The 26,370-nt window shown below is 43.4% G+C and overlaps 1 protein-coding gene across 3 annotated transcripts in view; it reads right to left on the bottom strand.

Annotated features, from left to right (window-relative positions):
- Positions 1–26,370, bottom strand: part of LOC147028261 (inactive peptidyl-prolyl cis-trans isomerase FKBP6-like) — a 116,021-nt gene that overhangs the window by 41,471 nt on the left and 48,180 nt on the right. For 2 of the 3 annotated variants that reach the window (XM_085878511.1, XM_085878512.1), the window contains 2 exons: positions 21,874–21,993; positions 2,545–2,742 (listed from right to left, as the gene is read on the bottom strand). In XM_085878511.1, the coding sequence (XP_085734637.1) occupies positions 2,545–2,742; positions 21,874–21,993 (318 nt within the window). The remainder of the gene's footprint in view (positions 1–2,544; positions 2,743–21,873; positions 21,994–26,370) is intronic. The other variant, XM_085878514.1, reaches the window with a different exon arrangement.

The raw sequence follows: 26,370 nt of genomic DNA, 5'->3' as shown, positions 1-26,370 counted from the left end.
GCAAGCCCTCTCTTTCCACATTTGTACTTCATAGATGACAGAAACTGAGAAGATCAAAAGTGTGAGTTGCAAGGACTATTAGAGAGCAAATGGAACGATATTCCACAGTCACAAAATGGGGAGCAAGCTATCGTAGCAAAAAATATTTTCAATTAAAGGTCATATGCACTTACAGCTTTAACCTTTTGAACCCAAAATGTAATCAATTCATCTTCGCATTCCAGTGCATACTTGAGCCAACTTTGGTTGAAATCTCTTCAGTGGTTCTGAAGTTGTCGTGGTAAAAAAAAATAAAAAAATTTTAAACTGATAATGGATGGACAGACAACCAGAAAACATAATGCCTCCAGCCTTCAGCTACAGAAGCATCAAAAAAATTTTTTTGTAAGTTGGCATGAAAGTAACGTGTAGCCTTTTTGTAAATAAAAGCAACGGGATCACGTATGTAATAATACCTATACATTGTACAATTTGCACTTTTTTTCATTTTGCGTAATCAATAATTTTGATAATAAATTAAGCATTCAGTTGCAATTACTTATTGCTTGCTACTCTTTCATATTCATGGAATTATTACAATTCTGTAAAAGTGGGATATTTTCATAACAGGTCCGTGCAATGAATGGGCTTTCAAGGATCCAGTTTTGCTCTTTGTAAACATCATGGTGAAACTCATTCTCAGCACATGGACAATCTGATCAAAGCAACTTTGTCTAAAATGACACAGTTACGCTCACCATTCTCATTGCCCTACACTGATATACAAAAGACCCCTTCAAATCACAAACGGTTTTAAGTGATTCTACACCTGGTCCGCTTCCCACCACCACCCCTCGGCTGTGCATTTGCCTCCCACCTAATACAATTATCAGTCACGAATAGCATGCACAACACCATCCATTAAATCATAACAATGACAATGTGCTCCAACCATCACACACAATTACATGGGAAAACAACATTGATTGGCTTAACTCACGCTCACTCCATAATTGGCACTGCTCATATCTTGGCGATGGCACCAAAGCCATGTCCTCGTCAACTGTTAAGGCAACCTGGTTGTTGTAGAAATTTGAACCACTGCTTTATGATGAAAAGAGCACGATTTCAAAATGATAACAGTTTATTGTATTTTAACAGTGCTTGTTACCTCCACCACCAAAAGTTTTTTTGTTTTATTTTTTCACTGCTGTTTGTCTGTCTGTGATCTCAAAAAGTTGTGGACAGAATCAGACAAACTTTAGTGGACAGGTTGGGTGTATGGAAAGGATGAAATGATTGCATTTTGTTGAAGACACGGATACAGATACTGGAATTTTTAAAGCGATTCTTCGCCATTGAGTGGCAGAGCTAAAAACGATATGTGAAACGATATCTCAAAAAGTTATGGATGGATTCGAACGAAACTTGGTGGGCAGGTTGGGTGTCTGCCAAGGATGAACTGATTTGATTATGATGAAGATCCAAATTCAGATCTGCATACAATAATGTTTTTATTGTGTAAGTGATTCTTCACCATTGAGAGATAGGGCCAAAAATGATATATAATATATAGCATGATATTTCAAAAAGTTGTGGACGTTCGGCGAAACTTGGTGGATGAGTTGGGTAGGTGAAAAGAACAAGCTGATTAGATTTTGGAGGTCCGGATCCCAATCCGGCCCATCAGTGGGATACAAGACGTAAACTGTTCAGCCTAGCAGACGTATGTGCTCTACCACGTGCCATTCTAGTGAACTAATGTTTTGCATTCATTTTAGCTCCAATCAGCAATTGGCATTAATTTCAGGAAACATTTAAATGTCTAATTTTTGATGGTTTAAATGTCCAGCAATTTGAACACAAACTTGCAGGACTACAAACAATCTTTCAGCTCAATTTAGTCCACATACTGCATTGAGTGTAGTCAACAAGGGTAATGATTACAATTGCCAAAAAAGGACAAGTGCCTTGCATGAAAGGGACCAGGTTTCAGTAAAAGTAACAAATCTTGCATCCAATGACACAAAGTGTATTCCGACATGGAATCTCGGTGGTACCAAAGGAGTTTCTTGGAAAAGAATCCACACGAGCTGGTTTGCCAATGCCTCCCCCAGTGGTCAGGCAGGAATGTGGAATTTGAATGGCCTACTCCTTCTGAAAAGTACTAATGGGATTCTTTATGCAAACCAGTAAAGTGCGAACAGATGATGTCATTGGCCTTAACATCTCCTCCAAAATGACCATATACTCAAAGATGCAACACATTTTTGCAAAGCACTAGACCAACACAGTTTGCACATATTTAGGTAACTGAATTCCTGCATAAATCTGATAGGAATCAAACATAGACAAGACAGCTCAAAGGCATGTACATTACCTTTAAGCTATCCCAGTTATCAGGACACAGCATTATCATCAATTCATTATGCAAAACAACCATTAAAGAAACATTTTGTCAAGATTTATACAAGTAATTCTGATTTGCAATATCCATTATAGAATTTGGAAAGGAGGTTTATCACTCCTTTATCACTATTATCAACTTTTCATCCAAAAACCTGCCTGCCCAAGACGCACAAGTGCCTTGATGCATTGTGGCTGCAAGCGCAAGGCCTCGGAGGCGTGTTTGAATGTATGGCGTGGCAGGCACCGCCGCAGCCCACACAATGACAAGTTCAGATGTACTTTGATCAGACTCCCCTGCATCTTGGCCTCTTCCTCATCAGAGCATAGATGGGCATCTTGTAACAGACGTAAGGCCTGGGGATGAAGGACAGATGTAATCACTTCTGGAGCTTAAATCTTAAAACAGGTGTCTTCGCCAGTCTTATGAGTATCTCCCTTGACAAAAATGACCTATTGCATAAAACCTTAGAGGCCTGTACGAAACAAGAAAAAGAGCAATCAGAGATTTGTTTTGTGTGGTGTTTGTGTACTGGTGTGTTATGGAATGAAGAATAGACATAACTCGAACTGCCACTTTATAACTGCTGGTTGTGATGACCGGGTACCAAGACATCCCGCGTTGATGCAACCCCGCTTTGATGAAACCCCGCAAAACCGATCTGGGCTGACAGGATGGCCCGAGACACCTGACCCTGACCCATGACGTTTATTATTATTTAATTGAATTGAGAATGGAATTAAATTAAATATATTCAATTCAAATCAAAGGGAATACCAAATAGATACAGTCCTGCATTGGAGTAATCAGAAGGAACCCAAACAAGCAAAAAGCAAAGATTATGTCATCAGGAAGAACCTCGATAAGAGTCACATTTCAACTGCTACTCCTCGACCCCCAAACCCATCCAGGCATAGCCAAGTGAGCCTTATTCAAAAAAAAAAAATATATATATATATATATATATATATCAAAAAGAAACAAGATCAAAAAAAAATAATTCTGGCTGCCAGACCAAGTGTCCGATCAGGTTGAAATGCAAAACATATATTCCCATCACTACGAGATCAGAATTGTGAAATTTCATGTCGATTGATTCAGGGATACAAGAAAAATAATTTTTTTAAGATTTTTGCTCAATCCATTATGGGTGCCAGACCATGTGACATCAATTATTTATGAATACCCTGGTATCCCCAAGGCTTGGGGAACATTTTTCTGAAGTTTCCCCTCGATCTGTCCAGCCGTTCTAGAGAAGATTTTTATAGGTTTTAGGGTAAATCCAATATAGCTACCAAACCATGTGACCTATGACATGATGTCATATGTGTGAACCTTTTGTTCCTCATGGATACGCAGACGTTCTTGTAACGTTTCACCTCGATCTGTTCAGCAACTTCAGAGAAGAAGATTTTTGAAGGTTTAAAAAAAACAAAAAAAACATGGCTGCCAAATCACGTGACTGATGATGTCATCAATTTTTTTCTGTGGACCATTCTATCTCGAGATGACCCTCAAAAAAGTTTCATAATGATCAGATATAGCGTTCTAAATATGCAATTATGATGTCATAACGAAGGTACTGTGGAAGAAAAATAATTAGATTCATTTATTCTCAATTATATTCACTTATTGCTGTTAATTGAACACAGTATAAAATAAGGTTATACTTTTGTACTGAAGTCGAATTGACCATCAGTAAAATTTCCCTTTTCCCCCCAACAGTCTTTTGACCTCCATAGTGATATCAATGAATATACAAGTTAAGTAGAATTTTATCTTCCTCTGGAAAAGATATTGCTCACTGCAAAGAAACAGGCTGGGCGTTTTGAGAATGCATACTGCAAACTTTCACATTGTGCTTATCAGCTCTTCCCATAGTTGAATTGCCAAATATCTCACCCTCCCATTTTTTGGCTGTCAAACGAGTGTAAGAGGGATTGCTTTAGGCAACTTATTAGTGGAGATCATTCGAATGCTTTTTTGAATCATTGAATGTTCTTCCTCCGTATAATCGAAATTAGATTCTCTTTTGTATGCTGATCCATCATGTGTTCATCGAGTTCTTTTCCACCACAATTTGGTGACCATGACAGGTAAGCAAACCCCGGCAGGGCTGGAAATAGCACCGTCTGGCGTAACAGCAAGCAAGTGGCCATGAACTAAGATGCTTGCTCTTACTTCAGATAGGATGCTGCATCTCTCAGCCAAATGGGTAATGTGGTACTCCATTGATAGGAGAGGAAAACAAAGGAGAACCTTTACTGATAGGCCGAAGATTAAGGGGTTGGGGGTCCTTGAAGAGGGGGGCGGTCAGCCCCTCCCCAGGAAAGAGTTGGAGGCCCTGCTCATTTTGGAAAAAAATGGGTTGGAGGCCCCTGAAGTGGGGGCTCGAAGCCCCCCAGGAGAGGGTTGGAGGCCCTGCTTGTTAAGAGGTTCAAGTCCCAAAGGGGGAGAATGAATAAGTGTTACGGAGGTATTAAGTGTTACTTATGCTTGTCGAGTTACCTCTTTTGATCTTCCTGTTTGTTCATTGTGCTCGCTGGCAGTTTGCTTGCTGTGAAACTGTTGCATTGTTATTGTACGGAGGTGTTACGGATTTGTAAACCCGATATGATTGGAAATGTTGTTTTGTGTTAAGGACATAATTTGGGTGTTCCAACCTGGAGAGATAAATTGAGCTGAAGAGTCAAAGCGTGAAATTTATTGTCTTTTTAAGTACAAGTTGAAAGAACTGCATTTGTTTTAGTCATAAGTTGAAAGGAAAGAGCTCTTGTATGTTGGTATTTATATCTGATTTATATGTGTATTGAAATGCATTGATTTGCATGTAGTACTAAGTGTTGTATTATTTGAGTTTTTTACATTAAGTAAGCGAGTGTTGAAATGGAGCATGCGTGGGTCCAGTGGATTTCAATGGAATAAAACGTGCTCTGTTGTGTATTGTGAACTGTGAAGCTAATGGGCAATGAGTAAGCATGGAAGGTGGAGATAAGGATTGGTCATCACCGTACCCTGTGAAGACCCTGAATGAGGCGAGGTGCACATCGCTGATTTCAGAGGAGGTACGGTCACGTCAGATTCCTCACACGCCATTGTAGCTTCAGCATTTAAACAAAATAACTGGATTTATGACTTGTATTGAAAGACAGAGCATTGACGTTATGATGCGGACTATTTGGAGTGCAAAACAAATGCCGTTGAGAGTGTTTTAAGACCAAATACAGAGGTAGTGTATGTGAATTCGATCTTGGTTAACATCTGAATTAGAAGCGATTGTGGGCTCGATAAGGAACTGAAGATTACTGTACGATGTCATAATCCTACATATGTTGACATGACTGCCTTGTTAGAAATGACATTGCAACAACTAAAGCATGATCCCTCACATATGCGCACATGTGTCTCGGTGAGGTTTGAATCTTCACACAACTGGACAGGCAATTTTAGTGCGTCTTGAGCCTTGAATCACGTTATGCCTTGAGAGTGGCAAGATAGTGCACAAATGGAATGTCATGCATGTTCCATATGAGAATCCCTCACTTGTGCTGTGATTAGGCCATGGTTGTCATATAATGGATTAAAGCTCAGGTTTTCTCACTGTGAGATAACTTTGCATGCTGTTTTGGCTTTGAACACTGTACGTTGCATACATATACAATTGTAAAAGTCCTTCTTCTTCTTGCGTATGGCAGCTCAGCTGCCGGGGTAGCTATCATTTCTTGGAAGTGCGACTGTGTCACTGATGCAGTGCCCCTCTACCAGTACACACTGTTACTCATTTCGCTGACCTCAGAAGGATGACAGGCTTAGTCAACCCCCTGGTGTATTAATTTAGCGGCCAACGGGGCTTGAACTCAGGACCCTAGGATCCCAAGCCGCCACCCAAACCACTAAGCCAACACCAGGCTGTATTGTAAAAGTAAAATATATTCTGAACGGGGTCCATTTGGGAAGGCGAGCTATCGCCGGCATTATGAGAAAAAGTTAATGAAATAGCGCTTTGAGCAGGACTTAAGATGATTGAGTGCATGCTTGCATGTCCTCTCCGGCGTTCGGGCGATTGGCCTCGTGGGTTGCTGTGTGTGAACTTGTTTTTGACAACCACACCGAGTGTTACAATTCAGCTGTGTGCAGTGTGTAGTCCTGCCTCTCTCCTTCCCACTGTGGGTGGTGGAGTGTGGCACAGTTGTGAGGGTGGGGGTCATCGTGTTGGAGTGTGTGCTTGCCACGCTCGGAGACGTGAGACTCTTTACCATTGTACTCGAAATGTGATCTAAATGTGGAAATGTGATTTGTAATGATTTTAATGTGATTTGTAAAGTCGTTGTGTATGATTATGGTACCTTGTGATGAATGAGGATTTACAACATTCACCGGCAATCCGGTAAGGAGTGATCATTTGATTGCTAACTTGTTACAGGCAATCCTTTTGCCTTCTCAAATTGTAGTTATTGAGTGTGATGACCACACAGATGGTTTAATGATGATTCTCGGATAAATGTGAAGTTTAAAGTCACAACCATTTCCCAAAAACTCCCGATTGGTGTTTAGCAGGTAGGGCAATTCATTAATGTGTGCGTGATCCTTCGGATTGACATGAAACCAAGTGTCCTGTCTTCATTAGTTTATGGATGTTAAAGACAAATTCCTGCCCAAATTACTGCTGGGAAAACAACAGCAAACCACCAAGTGTAACCATTTGATTGTACAGACGCTCAGTAACAAGTATGGGCTTTATCAGAGGAGGATATCAATTCAAGCACAAAACTCAAGTGAAACTTTATCGACCCAAGCAGGCAAAAAATTCCTTGCCTATCATGAATAAAATTATGTGAACTCAAATTAGAATTATGGAATGACTGCAAGATTGCCATGAATTAAGATTGCCAAAAACTTATGACAGGCAAAAGCTAGTGCTCTTTGGACACACAGACTTTGCATGTTTATCACAAGAACATTCCAAGGGCTTGCCGAGCAAGGTCAACTTGCCTGCACAAGTGGCTGAAACCAAAACATCGATGTTGTCGCTATATTTTGTTAAATGGGTTAATTCATGAATCAAGTTAAATTGGACCACAATTTTGTTTTGCTGTCCAATTATTTATTTTTTTGTTTGTTTATATTTTTTTATTCTGTATTTCTGTATTTTGTTTATAAGACCATAAAGCTGTTTAAGAGAACTTGGATAAATATGCAAATTAACTTTACCCAAACTTTTTGCCATGTAGACGTTTCCTTCGTGAGTAGGCGAGTTGTCGTAGGCATGATGTGGAAATTCATTCAACCGTATTTATTTGTTTTGATCAGGAATGGATTTGTATTTAGATGGTCAGAGTAAGTGTGATGGGATATATAGCATTTTGCCATGGCAAGTGAGAGAAGTGGATAAGAAATGGACAGTGCAGAGGTTTAAAATGTTGATGGATGTAATAATTCCAAATGGTGATGAGAAAGGTTGATTACAGATTATTTTTTGACATTTTGCAGCTCCATTAACTATCAAAGAAATGGACACTTATCAGATCGATGAAACAACGTCAGCATTTATTTGGTATTGTTTTAACTGTTGGAGAAATTTTGTATCATTTAACCATGTTGTCAAGCTTTCGTTCCCAAATTATCCCAAAGGAACACCCTGCAGCCAAAGTGCTCTGTTTAAGAGACTGACAGCACACACTGTCAAGTTTTGCAGCTCGACAACTCACACTGCTGTAAAATGTCAAGGCCGAGTGGCATGGACCCAATCCAACTATGGGGGAGTTCGCAGAGCTGGGAGTCCCAAGAAAGACTCCTCAATGATCGCCCTGTGATGACAATGATAGCCTTTCTTGTTTAACTACTCCTGTTTAATTAATGTAACAATGTGCAACCTAGCTTTGAATTCTTTTGGGAATCTATTTTGGAAATTATAACAACCTAGCAACAGCACACCAGTGTGCTTTGAACCTGTATTGTAGTGATGGACAAGTGATAATCATGATAATGTTTGCATGTACTGGGTTGGTTGTCATATACATAAATATGGCGAAGAGTTGATAACTAGTGGAGGTTGTGTACGGGAACCGAGTTAACTACTTTCCGACGCAGCTCATAAGAAGAAGAAAAACAAAAACTCATTGAGAGCACCAAAGATTTTTAGTGTAAATTGTGTCATTTTCTCCATAACAATTCATTATGGTATTCAAACCTTCATGTTTCTTTTGGTTATAATTAATGGCTTAATTATAGACTAGGTTCCTTTGCTATTTGAGTTGTACTGGGAGGACTTCTCTTTGTGATTTTGTTTTGCTTGTCTAGTCAACAGATTAAGTTTGTTTTGAAATTGTTTGAATTTGGATTCGTTATCAGTTGAAGGTTTATGAAGGAATTTTTATACGTCGTTTTATTCTTGATCAATTTTGGCAGCCCGTCAGTCATCTGGTGTTCAGTTTAATATCAAGTTTTTTTTTGGAATTACAAATTGAGAAACCTTAATCATAAAAGTCTCGTAATCTTAATTTAAATGTATTATAAGCTATATTGGGGTCTTCAAGTGACAATGAGTTATGAGAGTCCGCACCCTTAAACCCAGTAATTTGGAACACAGGCAAATGATCCATAATATCACAGTAAGGTACACTGCTGGTTATTGGTAACTTGTATTGATTGATGGATATATTATCAATCACTGCAGCTATGGACCTCGTGACATGGGTTTATCGATTAAAGGGAAACAAAAGTTTGAGAAATTTAAAAAAAAATTGGTATATTGTCGAGGCTCGTAAGAGAGCTAACACACAACGCACAACAAGGGGGGCAGGAGCTAAGAGGGGCAGGAGAGGGAAGGACAAAACAGTGCGGAACAGAAACATTAGATCTGTGGAAGGGAGAGGGGTGGGACAGGGAACATGCGGTATAAAAGATGGACACTAACTACAGGGAACTTTCGGGAAGGAAGGTAATTTGAAGGAGGTGGGTTTGGGGTGGATTAACGGGGGTAGAAAAGATCGTGGTTTTGGATGGGGGAAGATAAGAGGTGGTGGCGAATAGCTGTTGTGAAGACCTGGAGAGAAGAATGGGATTGAAGAGAGTGTGAGTATATTCCAAAGGCAGAAAAAAAAGAGGAATGAAAGAGTGAAGGTGAGCAGTGATTCATAATTTTGGCAGTTTTACCAGAAAGGGTTTGCTGGCGGACCTTGAGCACCCTGCGGAAATATGTGGGGGTGTATCGCAGACAGAGCAGGAGGGGTGAGACCGGAGAGGAGGCGATGGAAGACCGAAAGACCACCAAACTGCCTGTGGTGAGAGAGTGAGAGGCCCAAAGACTCAGCCTCACCCTGGGAGATACCAATGATCCTAAATGCCTTGGTTTTCACAGCGTGAAGCTGAGAAAGGGGAGAGGCAGGAGCGCCAGCCCAGAGGGGAGAGCAATACTCCATCAGGCTATGGACGAAAGCTTTGTATGTGGTCAGGAGCTCAGGTGGGCCGAGGAAGAACTTTGCACGACGGAGGATGCCCAGTCGACGACTGGCTTTGGAGGCCAGGTTAGAAATGTGGCTTTCCCAGGAAAGATCATGACAGATAATGAGACCCAAAAGCTTGAATGAAAGGACTTCTTCCAGAGGATTGTTGAGAAAGTAGATAGGGGGGGGGGGGGTTCCAAACGGTCCTTTCGGAGAAACATAGTGAGTGTGAGATTTGTCAGGATTGAAGGATGTTCCACGTGTCGGACCAGTTTGTGATTTTACCCAGATCTGCAGAGAGTGAAGACGCTGCTGCTTGCCGGTCTGAGGGATGACAGATGGTATGGCAGAGGGCGGAGTCATCAGCAAAGAGAGAAGGAGGATTTTCCAGAGAGTCGGAGAGATCATTAATGAAAACCAGAAAAACAACAGGGCCCAGAACGCTGTCTTGAGGAACTCAAGCCTGGAAAGGAAGAGGGGATGAGAGAACTCCATTTAGGGCCACACATTGGCTGCGACAGGAGAGCAAGTCTGCGAGCCGTGAATGGAGATGGCCTTGGATGCCATAGGAAGAGAGTTTGGTGAGCAGGGCAGGGTGCCAGACCATATTGACAGCATGTGATATGTCTCGGGATATGGCTCTGATTTCATGTCCGGCATTGAGGACCTCCATCCATTGTTGGGAGAGCAGAAGCAACATAGCCAAGGTAGAGTGACCTGATCTGAAACCAAATTGATGATCAAAATCAAGCCATTGGAGAAGAGGAAGGATTTAATGTCTAAAGCGATGATGGATTCCATAACCTTGCTGATGATTAGGAGAAGGCTGATTGGTCTGTAGTTGCAGGGATCAATTTTTGCGCCTTTTGTATGCAAAGCGGTAATATTTGCCGATTTCCAAGCAGATGGCATATGGCATTGAGCAAATGAGAGGGTGAACAGAACAGAGAGAGGGTGAGCAAGAGCAGAGGAGCAGGTTTTTAGGACATTTTGGCTGATGCTGTCTGGACCGGTTGCAGAATCTGAGTCAAGGTTTGACAGCAAGCTTTCTACCTTGTGAGGAAAAAAGACAGAGTCCAGGACCAGCTGGGTGTGACTGGGTAAGGTTGGTACAGAAAGTGATGGGTTTCGGACACAAGATTTAGAAGCAAACACAAAGTTGAGGCATTCACAGCCTTTTTGTGTGCAGTGTCAGTTGTTTTTACAAGATTTAGATGTAAATATTGATTTGAGATGATATGTTAAGTTGAAGAATTTACATTATATTAAATGAGAGTATGTTATTAAATTGATCGACAGATTGGTCAATATTACATATTAGGAATCAAAAGCTAACTGTAAGGGGAAAATCAATATGAGGGAAATCAGCGTGGTATTTGCATAAACATAATGCAGAAATAGAAAGAATGGCTCAACCAACGGCAATTATGAAATCAATTAATGGAATGAGGAAATTAATGTTAAGTAGGTCAGAGTGTAAGAATTATATTATTGAAAATTGTGTAATGACACCACAAGCAGCATTAAATAATACTTATTTTATTTGTTTTCTGATTAATTGGACAGGTACGTGATTTTTGATTAAGTGGTACTTCTTGTACGTTTACTTACCCATTCCCCATTTCAAAATTTGCAACAAAATAAGCGGGGTATTTCCAACACTGACCATCTTTCCTCAGTACGGAAGTGCAAAGTTAGCTGGGGGAAAAAAAAAATGGCAGCTGCGTTGGAACTGCTTGTAAATGATACTGTGGATAGTTTAGCAGATATGAATGTTAAAATGATTGCAATGCAAATGGTAACTGTGCAAAATCGAATCGCTTTGGATTTAGTACTTGTTCCGCAGGAGGAGCCTGTCCTTTTTTTGGGTTTGAATGTTGTACTTGTATCTCAGACAAATTAGAACACATTCAAAATTAAAGAAGAAGAAGCTAACTTTCATATTTATTATACAGATGATGGAATATTTTTCTTGACTAAAAGGGATCTTTGGAAGATGGTGGACAAAATTGTTGGATATGTTATTTGTTATCATAGTACTTTCAGTTGTGCTACTACAACATTGCCCTCACTCAAGGCACCTTCACTGATTTCCTCATGCTTTGAGAGAAAATTACCCCCTCTTTAATGGTACAAACTGAAGAGGTACCTTTTTTCTCCCTGCATACCCACGAGTCCCGATCATTCTTTTTCTTCTTCTTACTCCTTCTGCCGTTCTGCCGGCACACCATCTTTCTTCGATTTGAGCTGACCCACTCACACCATTACCTTCACGATTTCTTCCTACAACCTTCCATTCCCGAACCTGACCTAATCTTCAAAAATACATCAAAAAAAAAATTCCCTTGTATCCTTCCTAACTATACACCTCCTGCAACCACGTATCTCTCTACCCACTGCCTGATACTTTTCATCAATCCATCAGCTTCACTCCACGTTTACCGATCCAAATTCACCATATACCTCCATGATTTTACTTCAACCTTTCCTTCTCTGAATCTTATGCAATCGTTATGAAAGATAAATAGATAAATAAATTAATTCACTTTTGACTATACACCTCCATAACTACGTGCTTCTCCCGTAACCACGTGACCTGTTTCCACCCTCTACGTTTATCGATCCAAAGTCACCATTCACCTCACAATTTTTTTTTTCTTCAACCTTTCCCTCACCTTATGTAAAAACGATCTCTTATCCTGCTTCATCTTCCTCTTTCACACGTGTGGTTCTCATGACTGTATCATAATTCACAACTCCTTTTCTACTTCAACAGACTGCTCTCAATTCGACCTCTCCTTCATACCTTGTCAAAAAAGTCCAACTGTTACGACGTTTCTTCTCTCCATTCTCTTAATTTGCCTTTATTGCATTAGTCGAGATGCCAAACAGCCATTTCAGGGCAAAGCGCGCTTTAGCGTCATTATGAAGTTTTTTGGTTGATTCATCATCTCTGAGCTATCCTGAATCAGAATCAGCCAGGTGCCAGACTCGCACCCTTGAGGATTTTTTTTTGGAGGCGAAAAACAAAATGGCCACCACCGACTTTCGATAAATTCTGTTTTGAGCTATATCTTCACTTCTAATGCACTTACACACACACTTTTGGCGTCTACTACTACGTTTCATGCGACAGACAAGGTAAACGTTGATGATTCTCTCAAGATTGGACGACAACAGAGGGCGGAATTTGAATCTGGATGGCCAACAAGCTTCAACAAGACACTAACCAAGAAAGTGACCCTGATGACTTCGACCAAAAAGAGCATCAAGCTGGATGGAAGGCCAGTACATAATACCAAATTGATCTACACCCGAGTCATATGTCTCCAACAATACAGGGATATTGATATCAAGGATGTCCTCTCTTACAAACTGTCCCCTGTCCCAGCCTCCTTGTTTGATGAGAGCGGTGTGATGCGGGCTCAGTCGAAAGCAATCCTGAAGACGAAACTCCAAGTTGAGCAATCAAGTCGAATCCAAGGTGTTCCAGATGCTGTCATCATCAATGGATACACCATGTTATGGACTGTACATTGGCCCACAAATGGTACAGTTGAGGATTATGTGATCAACTTCATGGGAACCATCAAATACCACCTGGAGTGTTGTGATGTATACCTGATTTTCGACAGGTACATCAAAATCAGCACGAAACAAATGACGAGATCCAGTCGCGCAGGTCATGATTCAAGTCGAAAACATCAACTCAACTTACATACAACACTTCCAGCGCAAAAAGTGGTCCTAAATGTAGCCAACAACAAGGTACAACTGATCGATTTTATATGTCAGTATCTGATGACCCACATTGTGGACAACCAGACCAAACTGGTGATCACCGGAAAAGATCCTACACCAGTACAAGTATGGAACAATTCCACTTTCCAGAGACAGGATCTGAAAACACACCATGAAGAAGCAGATGTCATCATCATCCATCACTTAGTTAGAATTGTGTCAGGTGTCAGTGGTGACTCACACATCAAAGTGTGACGATACGATACAGATGTCTTTGTCCTGTTGATTCATTTCTACCTTGAGGAAGATGACTGTGGATGTCAGCATGGAGAGTCCGTGTGATGGGAGGGTGAACGTAGACATTCGCCAAACAGCACTGAAACACAAAAGCATTGGCAAATATCTGCCTGCTGTACATGCTCTGACCGGATGCGATACTGTGTCGTATTTGTTTGGCATTGAAAGGCCACAGCGCTGAAGGTACTCATGGGTGAATATCATCCCACCTTACTTGGTCAGCTGGAAACAGATGAGGAAAAGATGATATCTGAGGCAACCACCTTCATTGCTGCCTGTTATGGTTCCAAAGTCGAAGGTGATATGTCCACACACCGGTATCAGTTGTGGAAGTCTAAGATGGCCAACTCCAAGATTACCTCTGCTCCGAAATTGAAGTCGTTGCCCCCATCGCATGATGCCTTTGTTCAACATGTATATCGTGCTCATCACCAAGTCATTATATGGAAATTAGCCACTCAGTCAGACCCTCCGAACTTGGATCCCATCAAATATGGATGGCAAGAAGGTGAGGATGGTGCGACATTGTGTCCAACCACACTTCCACCTGATGTGTCTGCTGCAACAGTCACCATTCTGCAGCTGATCAAGTGTGGATGCTCCACCAGCCGGCCATGTTCCACCGGGAGGTGTTGTTGTGTGGCAGCACAGATGTCATGTTCGATATTTTGCAGTTGTAATGCTGGATCAGACTGTTGTAACGAACAGACAAGGGCAGTAGCTGCTAATCACGATGACGATGACGAAGATTGAACATAATGTAGAATATTGCATCCTTAACAAAGTTAATATTTGTTTGCCTAAAAATAAAAGGTAATTTCAAAATCATATACATGTACATACTTTAAGACATAACCCAAAGTCATAGTCAACTATCCACATGTATCCAGATATATTTGTGTAAAAATCATATTCCAACATAATCATCAATTCTTTGATCATTGCAAGTAAGTTAATTCAGCTGTCATTGACTATTATTGTACGTAGTATTAATATGTGAGGGTTCATCAAATTCAATTTCTTACTCGAAGTGATCAGTGGAACTGCAAAATAGCCATTTTTCATATTAAAATGGTGGCCATCTTGAAAACGAGACAGGTCTTATATATACACCTTCAATTTTATCATTATCGGATTCCTTGACCATGAAAACATAGTGGGGGACACCAAAGTTGTGTGTGTAAGCCCAAAACAGAATTTATCGAAAGTTGGTGGTGGCCATTTTGTTTTTTTGCCTCTAAAAAAAATTCCTCAAGGGTGCGAGTCTGGCACCCGGCTGATTCTGATTCAGGATAGTTCAGAGATGATGAATCAACCAAAAATAAAAAATAAAAATAAAAAATAAAAATTCATGACGCAACAACGTGCTTTTTCACATTTCCGCTGGACTACATCCCTCAAGAAATGTCTTCAGTCACATTTCCGAGCAAAAAATATTAAAAACCCCAATTGGCTTTGCTTGATCGCTTTCCATCGATCATTCTTTTTTCCCCAATTTCAGTGCCAATTCACCCCTCTCACCCCTCCCTCATCACACTCTTCTCCCTCCAACCTTCCCCCTCACCTTTCTCAAAAACTCCCCTCACATTTCTCCCTCAACTCTCCCCACTCACCCTTCTCCCACCATTCAGTGATTCACCCCATCACTCCCCCTTCTCAAACTTGCCCCCCCCCACATACACACATCTACAAAGTTGCCTTCTTCCCCTGCCCTCTCACCTCCATCTCATCAATCTACCTCCTCAAATCCTCAACTGCCTTCTGCCCCCTCTCCTATTACTCCCCACTGTACCTCAATCCAACACCACAGAGCCTATTTTCCTCCTCATCCACCCCCTCCCCTGGCTCTTCTGAAATCCCCCACACTCTTTCAGCAACTCTCCTTACCTCCTCCCCTGCTCCCTTGTCCTACCCTCCCCCTCCCCTCCCATCATCTGTACCCAAAACCTCCTCCCCTCCCTCTTCATTAACAGTGTGGACCTCAAATATCCGGAGCATTCGCTCAAACCTTACAGATCTTTCCATTCAGGTTGCCACTGACAAACCAGACATAATCTGCCGAACTGAAACTTTCCTCCCTCAAGACATCTCTGACTCCCAGGTATATCTCCCTGGTTACTCCCTCCTCCGGTATGACAGACCTGAGCCTCGTCCCGGTGGAGGAGTTGCTCTCTTCATCAAAGACTCTATTCCTCACTCTCTATGCACTGCCCGCACTTACCCATATCCCCAGGAATACCTCTGGCTTTGGCTTCCCCTCCACTCCCACCTCATGTTTATATATGTGTGCTGCACCGTCCACCAAACAGTGATGACTCCATTTACACCTCACTATCCAAAAAAATGGACCAACTTCTGTCCTCTCATCCAAACTCTCTCTTCCTCATATGTGGTGACTTCAATTGTCATCATGCCAGTTGGCTAGGTGTGGGTACCTCTCTCACCTGCCATGGCACTTCAGCAGAAGACTTCCATGACTCATTGGGACTGACACAATCTGTCAACTTACCGACCCGGACCTCAACCAACTGTACTCCATCTCTTCTGGATCTGATTTTGACAAATTTCACTGAAAATATCTGCTGTTCTTCCTCCACTCCAATTGGTTCTTCTGACCACATCCTTGTCAAGTCAAAGTGGACATCTCTCTGGCTGTTATCAGGGAACCACCTCAGCACCGTCGAGTCTGGCATTTCGCTCAGGCCGACTGGCAGGGTCTCCAAGCAGCCATCAAGGTTCGAGAATGGTCTCCCATCGCTACTTTCTCCAACATCAATTCATCCTGGGAATTCTTTCAAAGAAACTTGCTCTCTCTCATGCACAGATTTATCCCCTCTAGTCTTCAGTTGTCATTCCCTTCCTCCCACCCATGGTTCACTGAAGCTTGTGGTGAGGCAGTTGTCCTGAAACAACTTCCCTTTGCCTCATGGAGAGCAAACCCAACTGAGGGCAATCTCAGTTCCTTCCACAAAGCTCAGAAAAAGTGTGTCTACCCTCAGTAGAGCCAGAAAACAACATCTTTCTAAGTTCAAGTCTGAACTCTGAAACCTCTCTCCCTCCTCCAAATCCTGGTGGCATCTAATCAAATCTGTTTCTGATGGATGTTCCCCCTCCATCCCCTCCCTTACCTCAAATGGCCGCAATGCTGACACCGCACGTGAAAATGCTCAGCCCACGTGTCCTAAAAACCTGCTCCTCTGCTCTTGCTCACCCTCTCTCTGTTCTATTCACCCTCTCATTTGCTCAAGGTCATCTGTCATCTGTCATCTGTCATCTGCCATCTGCTTTGAAATCAGCAAACATTACCGCCCTGCATAAAAACGTGCAAAAACATATCCCTACAACTACAGACCAATCAGCCTTCTCACAATCATCAGCAAGGTTATGGAATCCATAATCGCTTCATACATTAAATCCTTGCTCTTCTACAATGGCTTGATTTCCAATCATCAATTTTGTTTCAGACAAGGTCACTCTACCCTGGATATGCTGCTTCTGCTCTCCCAACAATGGATGGAGGTCCTCAATGCTAGACATGAAATCAGAGCCATATCCCTCGACATATCACGTGCTTTTGACACAGTCTGGCACCCTGCCCTGCTCACCAAACTCTCTTCCTATGGTATCCAATGCCATCTCCACTCATGGCTCGCAGATTTACTCTCTTGTCGCAGCAAACATGTGGCCCTAAATGGAGTTCTCTCATCCCCTCTTCGTCAGGTCAGGCCAGATTAGTTCTGTGACTTGCTGCAGGTATCATGTAAACCTATACTAACATGTTCCATGGTCAGGTTGTCAGCAACTAAACAGTCTCCCCCACCAGGTTTTTTTGGTGAGGAGGGTGTTTGGATATGGACACCCAGCAGGATCAAAAATAAAACCTGTCAAAGGGTGGAGGAGCTCCTTGTTAGCCAACGGCAATCCATATCTAGTGCCCAACTGTGTCTGCGGATGTCCTCCTGCAGTTGGGTTACTTCTTATTAGGAGGTTGGTGGCAGGATTTGCACTCCGGCCACCGTAAAACCCTTCATTCCGCAAAACGCAAAAACGCAAAAAAATCTGAAAACCCACTCCGTGGGAGTACCTCCTGTGCAGCTTCCCTTCGCAGGGCAGCTCACCGGATGACGGGATTGGGGCAAAGCCTTCGGGACCCCCAATCTTTGATGATAGGAGGGAAACCACGGGGTAACATACCTGGGTCAGATTGCGGGAGAGTGTGTCGGAGTGGTGCTGAGGTGTCGTCCACCAGACGGCGGTCTCCTTGGGTTAACCTGAGGAGGTCCCTTGGGGTGGGTGCCTGGAATGTCCTATCCCGAAGAGAGGATGATCACCTGTCTCTGTTATCATCTGAGCTCAAGCGTTTGGACATCGGGATTGCAGCTCTCTCTGAGGTTCGGAGACCAGATTGCAGTGAGATCATGGCGGGTGGTTACACCTACTATTGGTCTGGTCGCTCTGATGGTTACCATGCCCAAGGAGTTGCTGTAGCTGTGTCCAATAAGCTGACACCAATGATAATTGAGGTAACACCGGTCAACGAGCGTATTATGAGATAAAGGATTCGTCACTCCTTAGGTGTCATTTCCCTGGTCTCTGTTTATGCTCCGACTGAGGCGAGTGATCTCACCGTGAAGGAGGCATTCTACGCCACACTCGAGTCTGTGGTTGATCAGTGCCCCAGACGAGATACACTTCTAGTCTTGGGGGATTTCAATGCATCGACTGGAACTGATAGGGATGGTTATAAGGTGTGTGTTGGTTCCCATGGGTCAGGAACTATGAACCAGAATAGCACTAAGTTCCTTGACTTTGCAAAAAGTCATGGACTTAGGGTGGCTGGTTCATGGTTTCAGCGCCCACAAGCTCATCGCTGGACTTGGTATTCCAACGCTGGCGGTGTGGCAAAGGAGATTGACCATGTCCTCATTGACGGTCGTTGGAGGATGATCCAGAACTGCAGGGTCTACCGGAGTGCTCAGTTCCTCAATACTGACCACAGGCTTGTTGTAGCAACTCTAAAGCTGCACCTTAAATCCTGGAGAATGGTACCATCCCAGCCTAGGCTGGATGTTGCCAAGCTCAGGGATGAGAGAGTAGCTGAGGAGTTTGCGAACAGGCTGAGTGGACACTTGGGGGGTCTGGGTGCTTTGGGGGGTCCTGAAGAGTTGTGGAGCGCTTTCAAGACCACCGTCCTTGATGTTGCCGGTGGATGCCTTGGAGCTCACCGCAGGGCAAAGAAGAATTTGTCTCTCAAGGGAAACTGGATACCATTGACCAGAGTCGCAGGGCCAGGCTGAATGGCAGAGCTGAACTGTTCAGGGAGCTGAGGCATAAAACTGTACGTGCACTGAGGATGGACAAGGAGGCCTATGTGCGAGGAATCTGCGAGGGGGTAGAGCATCACCTGTGGACAGGTGATTCTCATCCCGCTTACAGGGGAATTCGCGCATTACGTTCATCCAAGCCCATCCCTCGGAGCACTGCAGTTCGAGTAGAGAGTGGTAGGCTCTTGACAGAGCAGTCTGAAGTGAATGCCCGCTGGGCCGGTTACTTTGAGCGGTTGTACCAGGCTGATCCCCCAGCTGTCGAGTTGGACGTCAAGGGTGTTACAATCCCTGTTGCTGACCCTCAAATCAACTGTGGTCGACCTTCGCTTGTGGAAACACGGGCTGCGGTGAACCAGTTGAAATGGGGCAAAGCTCCAGGGATCTGTGGCATCCATGCCGAACTTCTCAAGGCTGGTGGAAATGCTGCACTCGTGTCGTTGCATGCAGTTTTGTGCTCTGCCTGGAACACAGGCATCATCCCAACTGACTGGAAGAGCGGCCTTGTTGTCCCTCTCTGGAAAGGGAAGGGTGATCGCCAAGACTGCAACAACTACCGAGGAGTGACGCTGCTCTCAGTGCCGGGCAAGGTCTTTGCTCGGATAATTCTTGATAGGGTTCGCCACCATCTGCTTGAGCACCAGCGTCCAGAGCAGTCAGGCTTTACACCAAAGAGGTCAACGATTGACCGTATCCTTGCACTTCGTGTCCTCACCGAACGCAGACGAGAGTTTCGGCAGGGGCTGCTTGCAGCCTATGTTGATCTCTGTAAAGCGTTCGATTCAGTGAATCGGGATGTCCTCTGGAGGATTCTTGGTCTTCGTGGGGTGCCACCAAAACTGATCGATCTGATGTCTGAACTCTACTCTGGTACTGAGAGTGCTGTGAATTGTGGTGGTACCATCTCTGACTTATTTCCAGTTGTTTATGGAGTTCTTCAGGGATGTGTACTTGCCCCCACACTTTTCAGCACTTGTATGGACTGGATTTTAGGGAGGATGTCGGAGAGATCAAGTTGCGGTGCATCGTTTGGGAATGTCAAGATCTCGGACCTTGATTTTGCAGATGATGCAGTCATCTTTGCGGAGACTTTAGACATCCTCTTGGGGGCCCTCGAGGTGCTGAATGAGGAGTCGGAGCCGTTGGGATTACGGGTTTCTTGGGTCAAAACTAAGATCCAGGCTTTCGGTGACATCTTAGATGCTGCTGTCCTGTCTGTGTCTGTTTGTGGTGAGGATGTTGAAGCCGTGGAGAGATTCACTTACCTTGGCAGTGATATTCATGTCTCTGCTGGCTGCAAGTCAGAGGTCAAGAGACGTCTGGGTCGGGCCTGGGGAGTCATGGATTCACTGGATCATGGGGTGTGGCGCTGCCGGTACCTGTGCGGGAGGACGAAAGTCCGAGTCTTCAGGTCCTTGGTACTTCCAGTCTTGCTCTATGGGTGCGAGACTTGGACTCTGACCAAGGATCTGAGACGGAGACTTAATTCCTTTGGTACCAGGTCTCTTCGGAGAATCCTTGGCTATCGCTGGTCGGATTTTGTGTCCAACGAGCAGTTGCTGAGAGAGACTCGGATGAGATTTGTTACCTGCATAGTCCGTGAGCGTCAGTTGCGGCTGTATGGACATGTGGCTCGTTTTCCTGACGCTGATCCTGCTCACCAGATTCTCTCAGCGAGGGAGTCTCATGAGTGGAGGAGGCCAGTGGGCCAACCACGTGCCTCATGGTTGCAGCAGGTTGACCATCATCTCAAGGAGATGAGGATGGGCCTGGCATCTGCCTGGGGGATGGCCAGACGGAGGCCCCTGGAGTACCGGCGGAAAGTGGATGCAGCGACGTGCTGTTCTGGCACATGCTCCCATACCTGACCTGACCTTGGGGGATTTCAATGCATTGACTGGAGCTGATAGGGATGGTTATGAGACGTGAGTTGGTCCCCATGGGTCAGGAACTGTGAACCTGAATAGCACCAAGTTCCTTGACTTTGCAAGAAGTCATGGACTTAGGGTGGCCGGTTCATGGTTTCAGCACCCACAAGCTCATCGCTGGACTTGGTATTCCAATGCTGGCGGTTCTGGCAAAGGAGATTGACCATGTCCTCGTTGATGGTCGCTGGAGGGTGATCCAGAACTGCAGGGACTACCGGAGTGCTCAGTTCCTCAATACTGACCACCGGCTTGTTGAGTAGCAACTCTTAAGTGGAAGAGTAGTTGAGTTGCACCTTAAATATTTTTTTTTTGAATCACTGAATATATACGAAATTAAAGATTCTCTTTTGTGTGCTGATCCATCGTGTGGAAATTGAGTTGTTTTCCACCACAGCACCTACGACACCAAAAAAGGAAATCACTTATTCCCCATGAGGAATACTTTTCCCATGTGCCAAGTTTCAATATTTTCCTTGGTGTGGTTTCAGAGATAGGGTTCCAAAGTTTTTCCGTTTTGCCAACATGGCTGCCACCCCACATGACCCATGAGGTAATAATTATCAATAAAACATTTTACTTAATAGTCGCTCCTCTGGTGAAAATTCCATCTTGATCCAACAAGCAGTTGCGGAGAAAAACACTGAAGTTCTGTGTGAACAAACAAACAGACAGACATACAGACAGAGACAGACAAACAGACGGACCCAAGTGCAATACCCTCTCATTTGGCAAGGGTAATTACAGCAAAGTACCTTCAGGTACTTGCGTGAGGCAGGACCGAACTGATTTCCCCGGAACAAGATGTTCCCTGCCTCACGCTCCTTCGCTGCCACAAGTAAGATTTTCTCCAGTGGTACATGCTGTCTTTCTTCCTGCAGACAAAACAATACAATTACATTACAATACATATCAATGAAATAAGGATAAAAAATTAATACAGTACCTACCAATAAAATGCTCAATCGATAAGCTTACTGTTATAAAAACAAACATTTACAGCAACATAAAATAATGCCACAAAAAACGCTATTCATGATAACGAAAGTACCTTGAAGAAAAAGTACGATGAACAAGCAGAAATAATTGGCATTCGATTCGAAGATCTAAGTCTGGATACATTTGATCCTGATCAAAGTATTCCTGCAGTCAAAAGAAATTCTTGCAGCAATCAACCCATACTGACATAATTGGTTGGACTGCTTGGCATTGCCATCTGAGCACATCACATACAAGGCTGAAATATCCAAGATATCCCATTTGGGCTGGCAGGATGGCCTAGAGGTATGCGCATTTGCCTCTGAGCAGTCTAGGCTGGGTTTGAGTCTTAGCCCAGTGTGGTATTGGGAATTACTTCAATACTAATGAATGCACGATGAACCAGAAATGATGATGCTGAACCAGTCGTGACATGCGAGTGATGTGTCAAGAAGGGTTGGAGAAGAGATGCCATTAAAGTGTTGAGCTGAACTACCTGCTCTTGCTGCCCATTGAGATACAACATATTGGTGATGAGGATGGCTTACCTTACTCTATCACCACTGGTTGTATTCCAACTGACAAAGTCTGGGTGAACCCCTGATTCCTTTTACATCTTGGATGCGTGTTTTTGAAAACTTAATGATGGCAGTAAAGGAAGAGGCACTTTCTGATGCAAGGAAGTGAGCATTGCTAAAGGCCCAGTCACACCTTGACGTTTTAGCCAGCAATGGCAACGTATCAAAATGTTTGTAAAACGCTGGCTTACGCTGAACTTTTGATGTTTTATTTTTTTAAAGATTGGGACGTATTCATAACGAGTTGGTCGTATGCATAACATATTAGTAACGGACACAGAACGTTTCGTTCTTATAGATAACTTATACGAACGAATGCTTAGCCTGATGTCAGCATTCACAACCTATGCCCAACGATAGTCTAACTTATGCATAGTGCGCTGCACGTATCGCTGACGATCATGTGTAGATATAAATATATACTGTTACAGTTGTGAAAATTCACAGAACACCATTCAGGTTCCCCGAAGATCAGTTATTTTGATAAGTGTGTGTTCCAGGTTAGATTTCCCCACCAATGTATAACGGGTTTGTTCGTGTGCCGGGTTGTGCATCTTTGAGGTAGTGTTATTCTTTTCTATCTTTTATTTTAAAAACAACAACAATAACAACAATAATAACAACAACGACAACCCACGTCCTCGTTTGATGGCGATTTCCATCACGTCCGCGTGAAGCCGGTGATTTCAACCACGTCCGCGTGAAGCCGGTGATTTCAACCACATCCGCGTGCAAGCATGACTTGCAAAACGGATCAAAAAGGCCTGACCCTCTGAAGAAGCTGGGCAATCGGAAGTGAAAGGGGCGGATCCAGCCGGGGTGAAGGTTCAAAGGTGAAAAGGGGGAGGACGCTGATTTCGGGTGGTGAAGCCCAGAGCAGCCCCTCCCCTTGGGGCTATAAAAATCCGCGTTCGCTCGCCGACAGGGCAGTTGAGTTGGTGTGGGGAGCTCGGAGGCAGTTGAGAGCAGTGGAGAGCTGGTTGCTTGAGCTCGTGCTGCGCTGGAGTTCGTGGCTTGCAGTTGGCGGTGGGAGTGGAGAGACGCCCCGTTGAGAGCTGGGGAGTTCGGAGTGTTGGAGTGTGGGTATATATAGATATATATATATATACATATACATATACATATACATATACATATACATATACATATACATATACATATATATATATATATATATATATATATATATACAAACAAACATGTACATACATATATATGTACATACTAGCCAAACCCACACTCTGCACGAAGTTTCGAAAGTGAGGGTTCGTTAGGACGTCAATATATCCAGTGTTCACAATGTGATTTATCGAATTTCTTTATATACGTTTCTTGTTCGATGTTTTTGTGTCAAATTCACCTTCTGAGGTAGTCAGCATGTGCAGAAGCGGGTTTTACATTGCAGACGCTGTTTTCTCGGAGTGGCATTACGCCTCTCAGCGGTGACCGTCTGTCGACGACAGAAGTAATGACGTCAGCGAATGACCGATGATGTCATGACGTCATTTCGCCTCTCAGCGGTGATGTCACACGTCGCCATGCAAACGAATGCAAAAGTTAGAAAATCGCCAAAAATTCCCAAACCTGTCCCTCTGGCACGATCTCACATAACCCATGCGGTACATTAGACCACAGAGCACCCGCATGCCGAAAGTGGCGACAACTCATCTGGCAGTTTCGGAGAAGATACGTCAAATTACACACAGACGTTAACAGAAATAATATATGGGATATATATATATATATATATATATATATATATATATATATATATATATATATATATATATATATATATATATATATATATATATATATATATATATACACCGCGTGGTTAATTAGGTAACTTGTTTCTAGACAGGAGGACCCTACGCCATGCGGTTGAGGTATTGGCGTCCACGGTCGGTTAAGCTACCCGCTGCGTCACGGAATTATCCGTGAGCGACAGCCTACAATATATATATATATATATATATATAGATATATATATATATATATATATATATATATATATATATATATATATATATATATATATATATATATATATATAGATATATATATATATATATATATATATATATATATATATATATATATATCGTATATCATATATATTGTTACGGTTCTCGGAAGCGTGTGCATACAACATTCAGTTGTCCCGAGTTAGTTATGCCATTCGTATACGTGCAGATAGATCCCTTCCTTGTGTGTAGTGCCAAGACATGGGGGTGCATTGCGATGGGCTATTAGTTAAAATTATAAATAATCTTTCCCCTTCTCGTTGATCCACGGTACCTTCATCTCACTTGCTACCCTCATCTCATCTCCTGAACCCAAATCCCGACGGGCACTTTGGGCTGGACAAGCGCTTCCACCGTCTACCCGCTGTCTACAGACTCGTTTTGAGGCAGAATCCTGAGGTTCTTTATAGTCGCTGCGCCACCATTCACCTTCCCAAACCCAGACACCGTGTTGTGGGCGGTCCTTACCAGTGTCTGGCCGAAACTCCGCCCAGAAAGGTGGACCACATGAAGGCCCGGTCCAATCGGGACAGACAATGACGTCGGCTTCGCCATGGCTCCACCCCGAACTCTGTGATCTATAAAGTACGGGACAATCCTCAGAGTGTAGTTGGATGTGAGGGAAGGTTGAATTGAATGGGAAAGTTGTCGTTGGATTTGAAAGGTCACGGTTGGTTTTTGAAAGGGACAAGTCTGAGTTGGTGGATGCGAAGGACCTCAACCAAGCCTCTAATCTGGTCCTGCCGACTGCTCATCCCTCGCCTCTTTGGACTCCGCCAGACAAAATTACCACACGTGCGGCTGTGGACCGAACTGCACAGCTTTTGTCGGGTGCTGCACCTTAGAGCATCCCTTCCCCGAAACGCTCAGGTCCCAAAAACTGTGACCTCAACTGCCTCCCTTCCTTCCTGCAAAAAGGTCCCCCTTTTCTTTTCATTGGGTTTATTTTGTCTGACTGTGTCTGAGAGTGTTGGTGCCTGTCCATTCGATAAGCCTGTGTAAAATCTTTATTGTTGTGATTGTTGCTTTATTAATCTCGAGTCAAGTCTGCACTGTGTCTGCTTTTATAAGTTGCTTGCATAATTGTCGAACCAACCCTCTCTCACCTTCCCCTGCGTAACATACCCAATAAACCTCTTTCCTGTGCCACATGCATTTGTTAGTAAATAATTGTAAATTATTTATTTATTTATTGTAAATAAATAATTGCTTTATTGTAAATAAATAATTGCAGAAATGTTCCCAGCTCGTTGTTGTCTTTTCCTCCATTGGTCCAGCATGGTTCGAATCTGAGTTTAGCCGGGTCTTTATTCCCGATAATCCGTTCCTTCTTGGCCGTACGTCCTGGGCAGTGCCGCTCGACTGCATCCGATCCGGAAAGGTAGTCGGTAGTTGGTAGCGTGATCCGGTTCGGGCAAGGCGTACAGAGGGCGTGGTTCCCGGTAGTCGAAACCACGTGGTTAATTAGGTAACTTGTTTCTAGACAGGAGGACCCTACGCCAAGCGGTTGAGGTATTGGCGTCCACGGTCGGTTAAGCTACCCGCTGCGTCACGGAATTATCCGTGAGCGACAGCCTACAATTCCGGGGAGTCTGGTGGGAATCGACTTAGTTTTCCCCACCTTGTGGCCGTTCTCACCCGACCCCGAAACAATATTATATACATATAT

The sequence above is a fragment of the Eptatretus burgeri genome, chromosome 4, assembly GCF_056783735.1.
Source record: "Eptatretus burgeri isolate ZD-2024b chromosome 4, Ebu_testis_v1, whole genome shotgun sequence".
Classification (NCBI taxonomy): Eukaryota; Metazoa; Chordata; class Myxini; order Myxiniformes; family Myxinidae; genus Eptatretus; species Eptatretus burgeri.
Note: the sequence above shows the minus strand (reverse complement) of the source record. Positions and strands in the feature narration are given on the sequence as shown.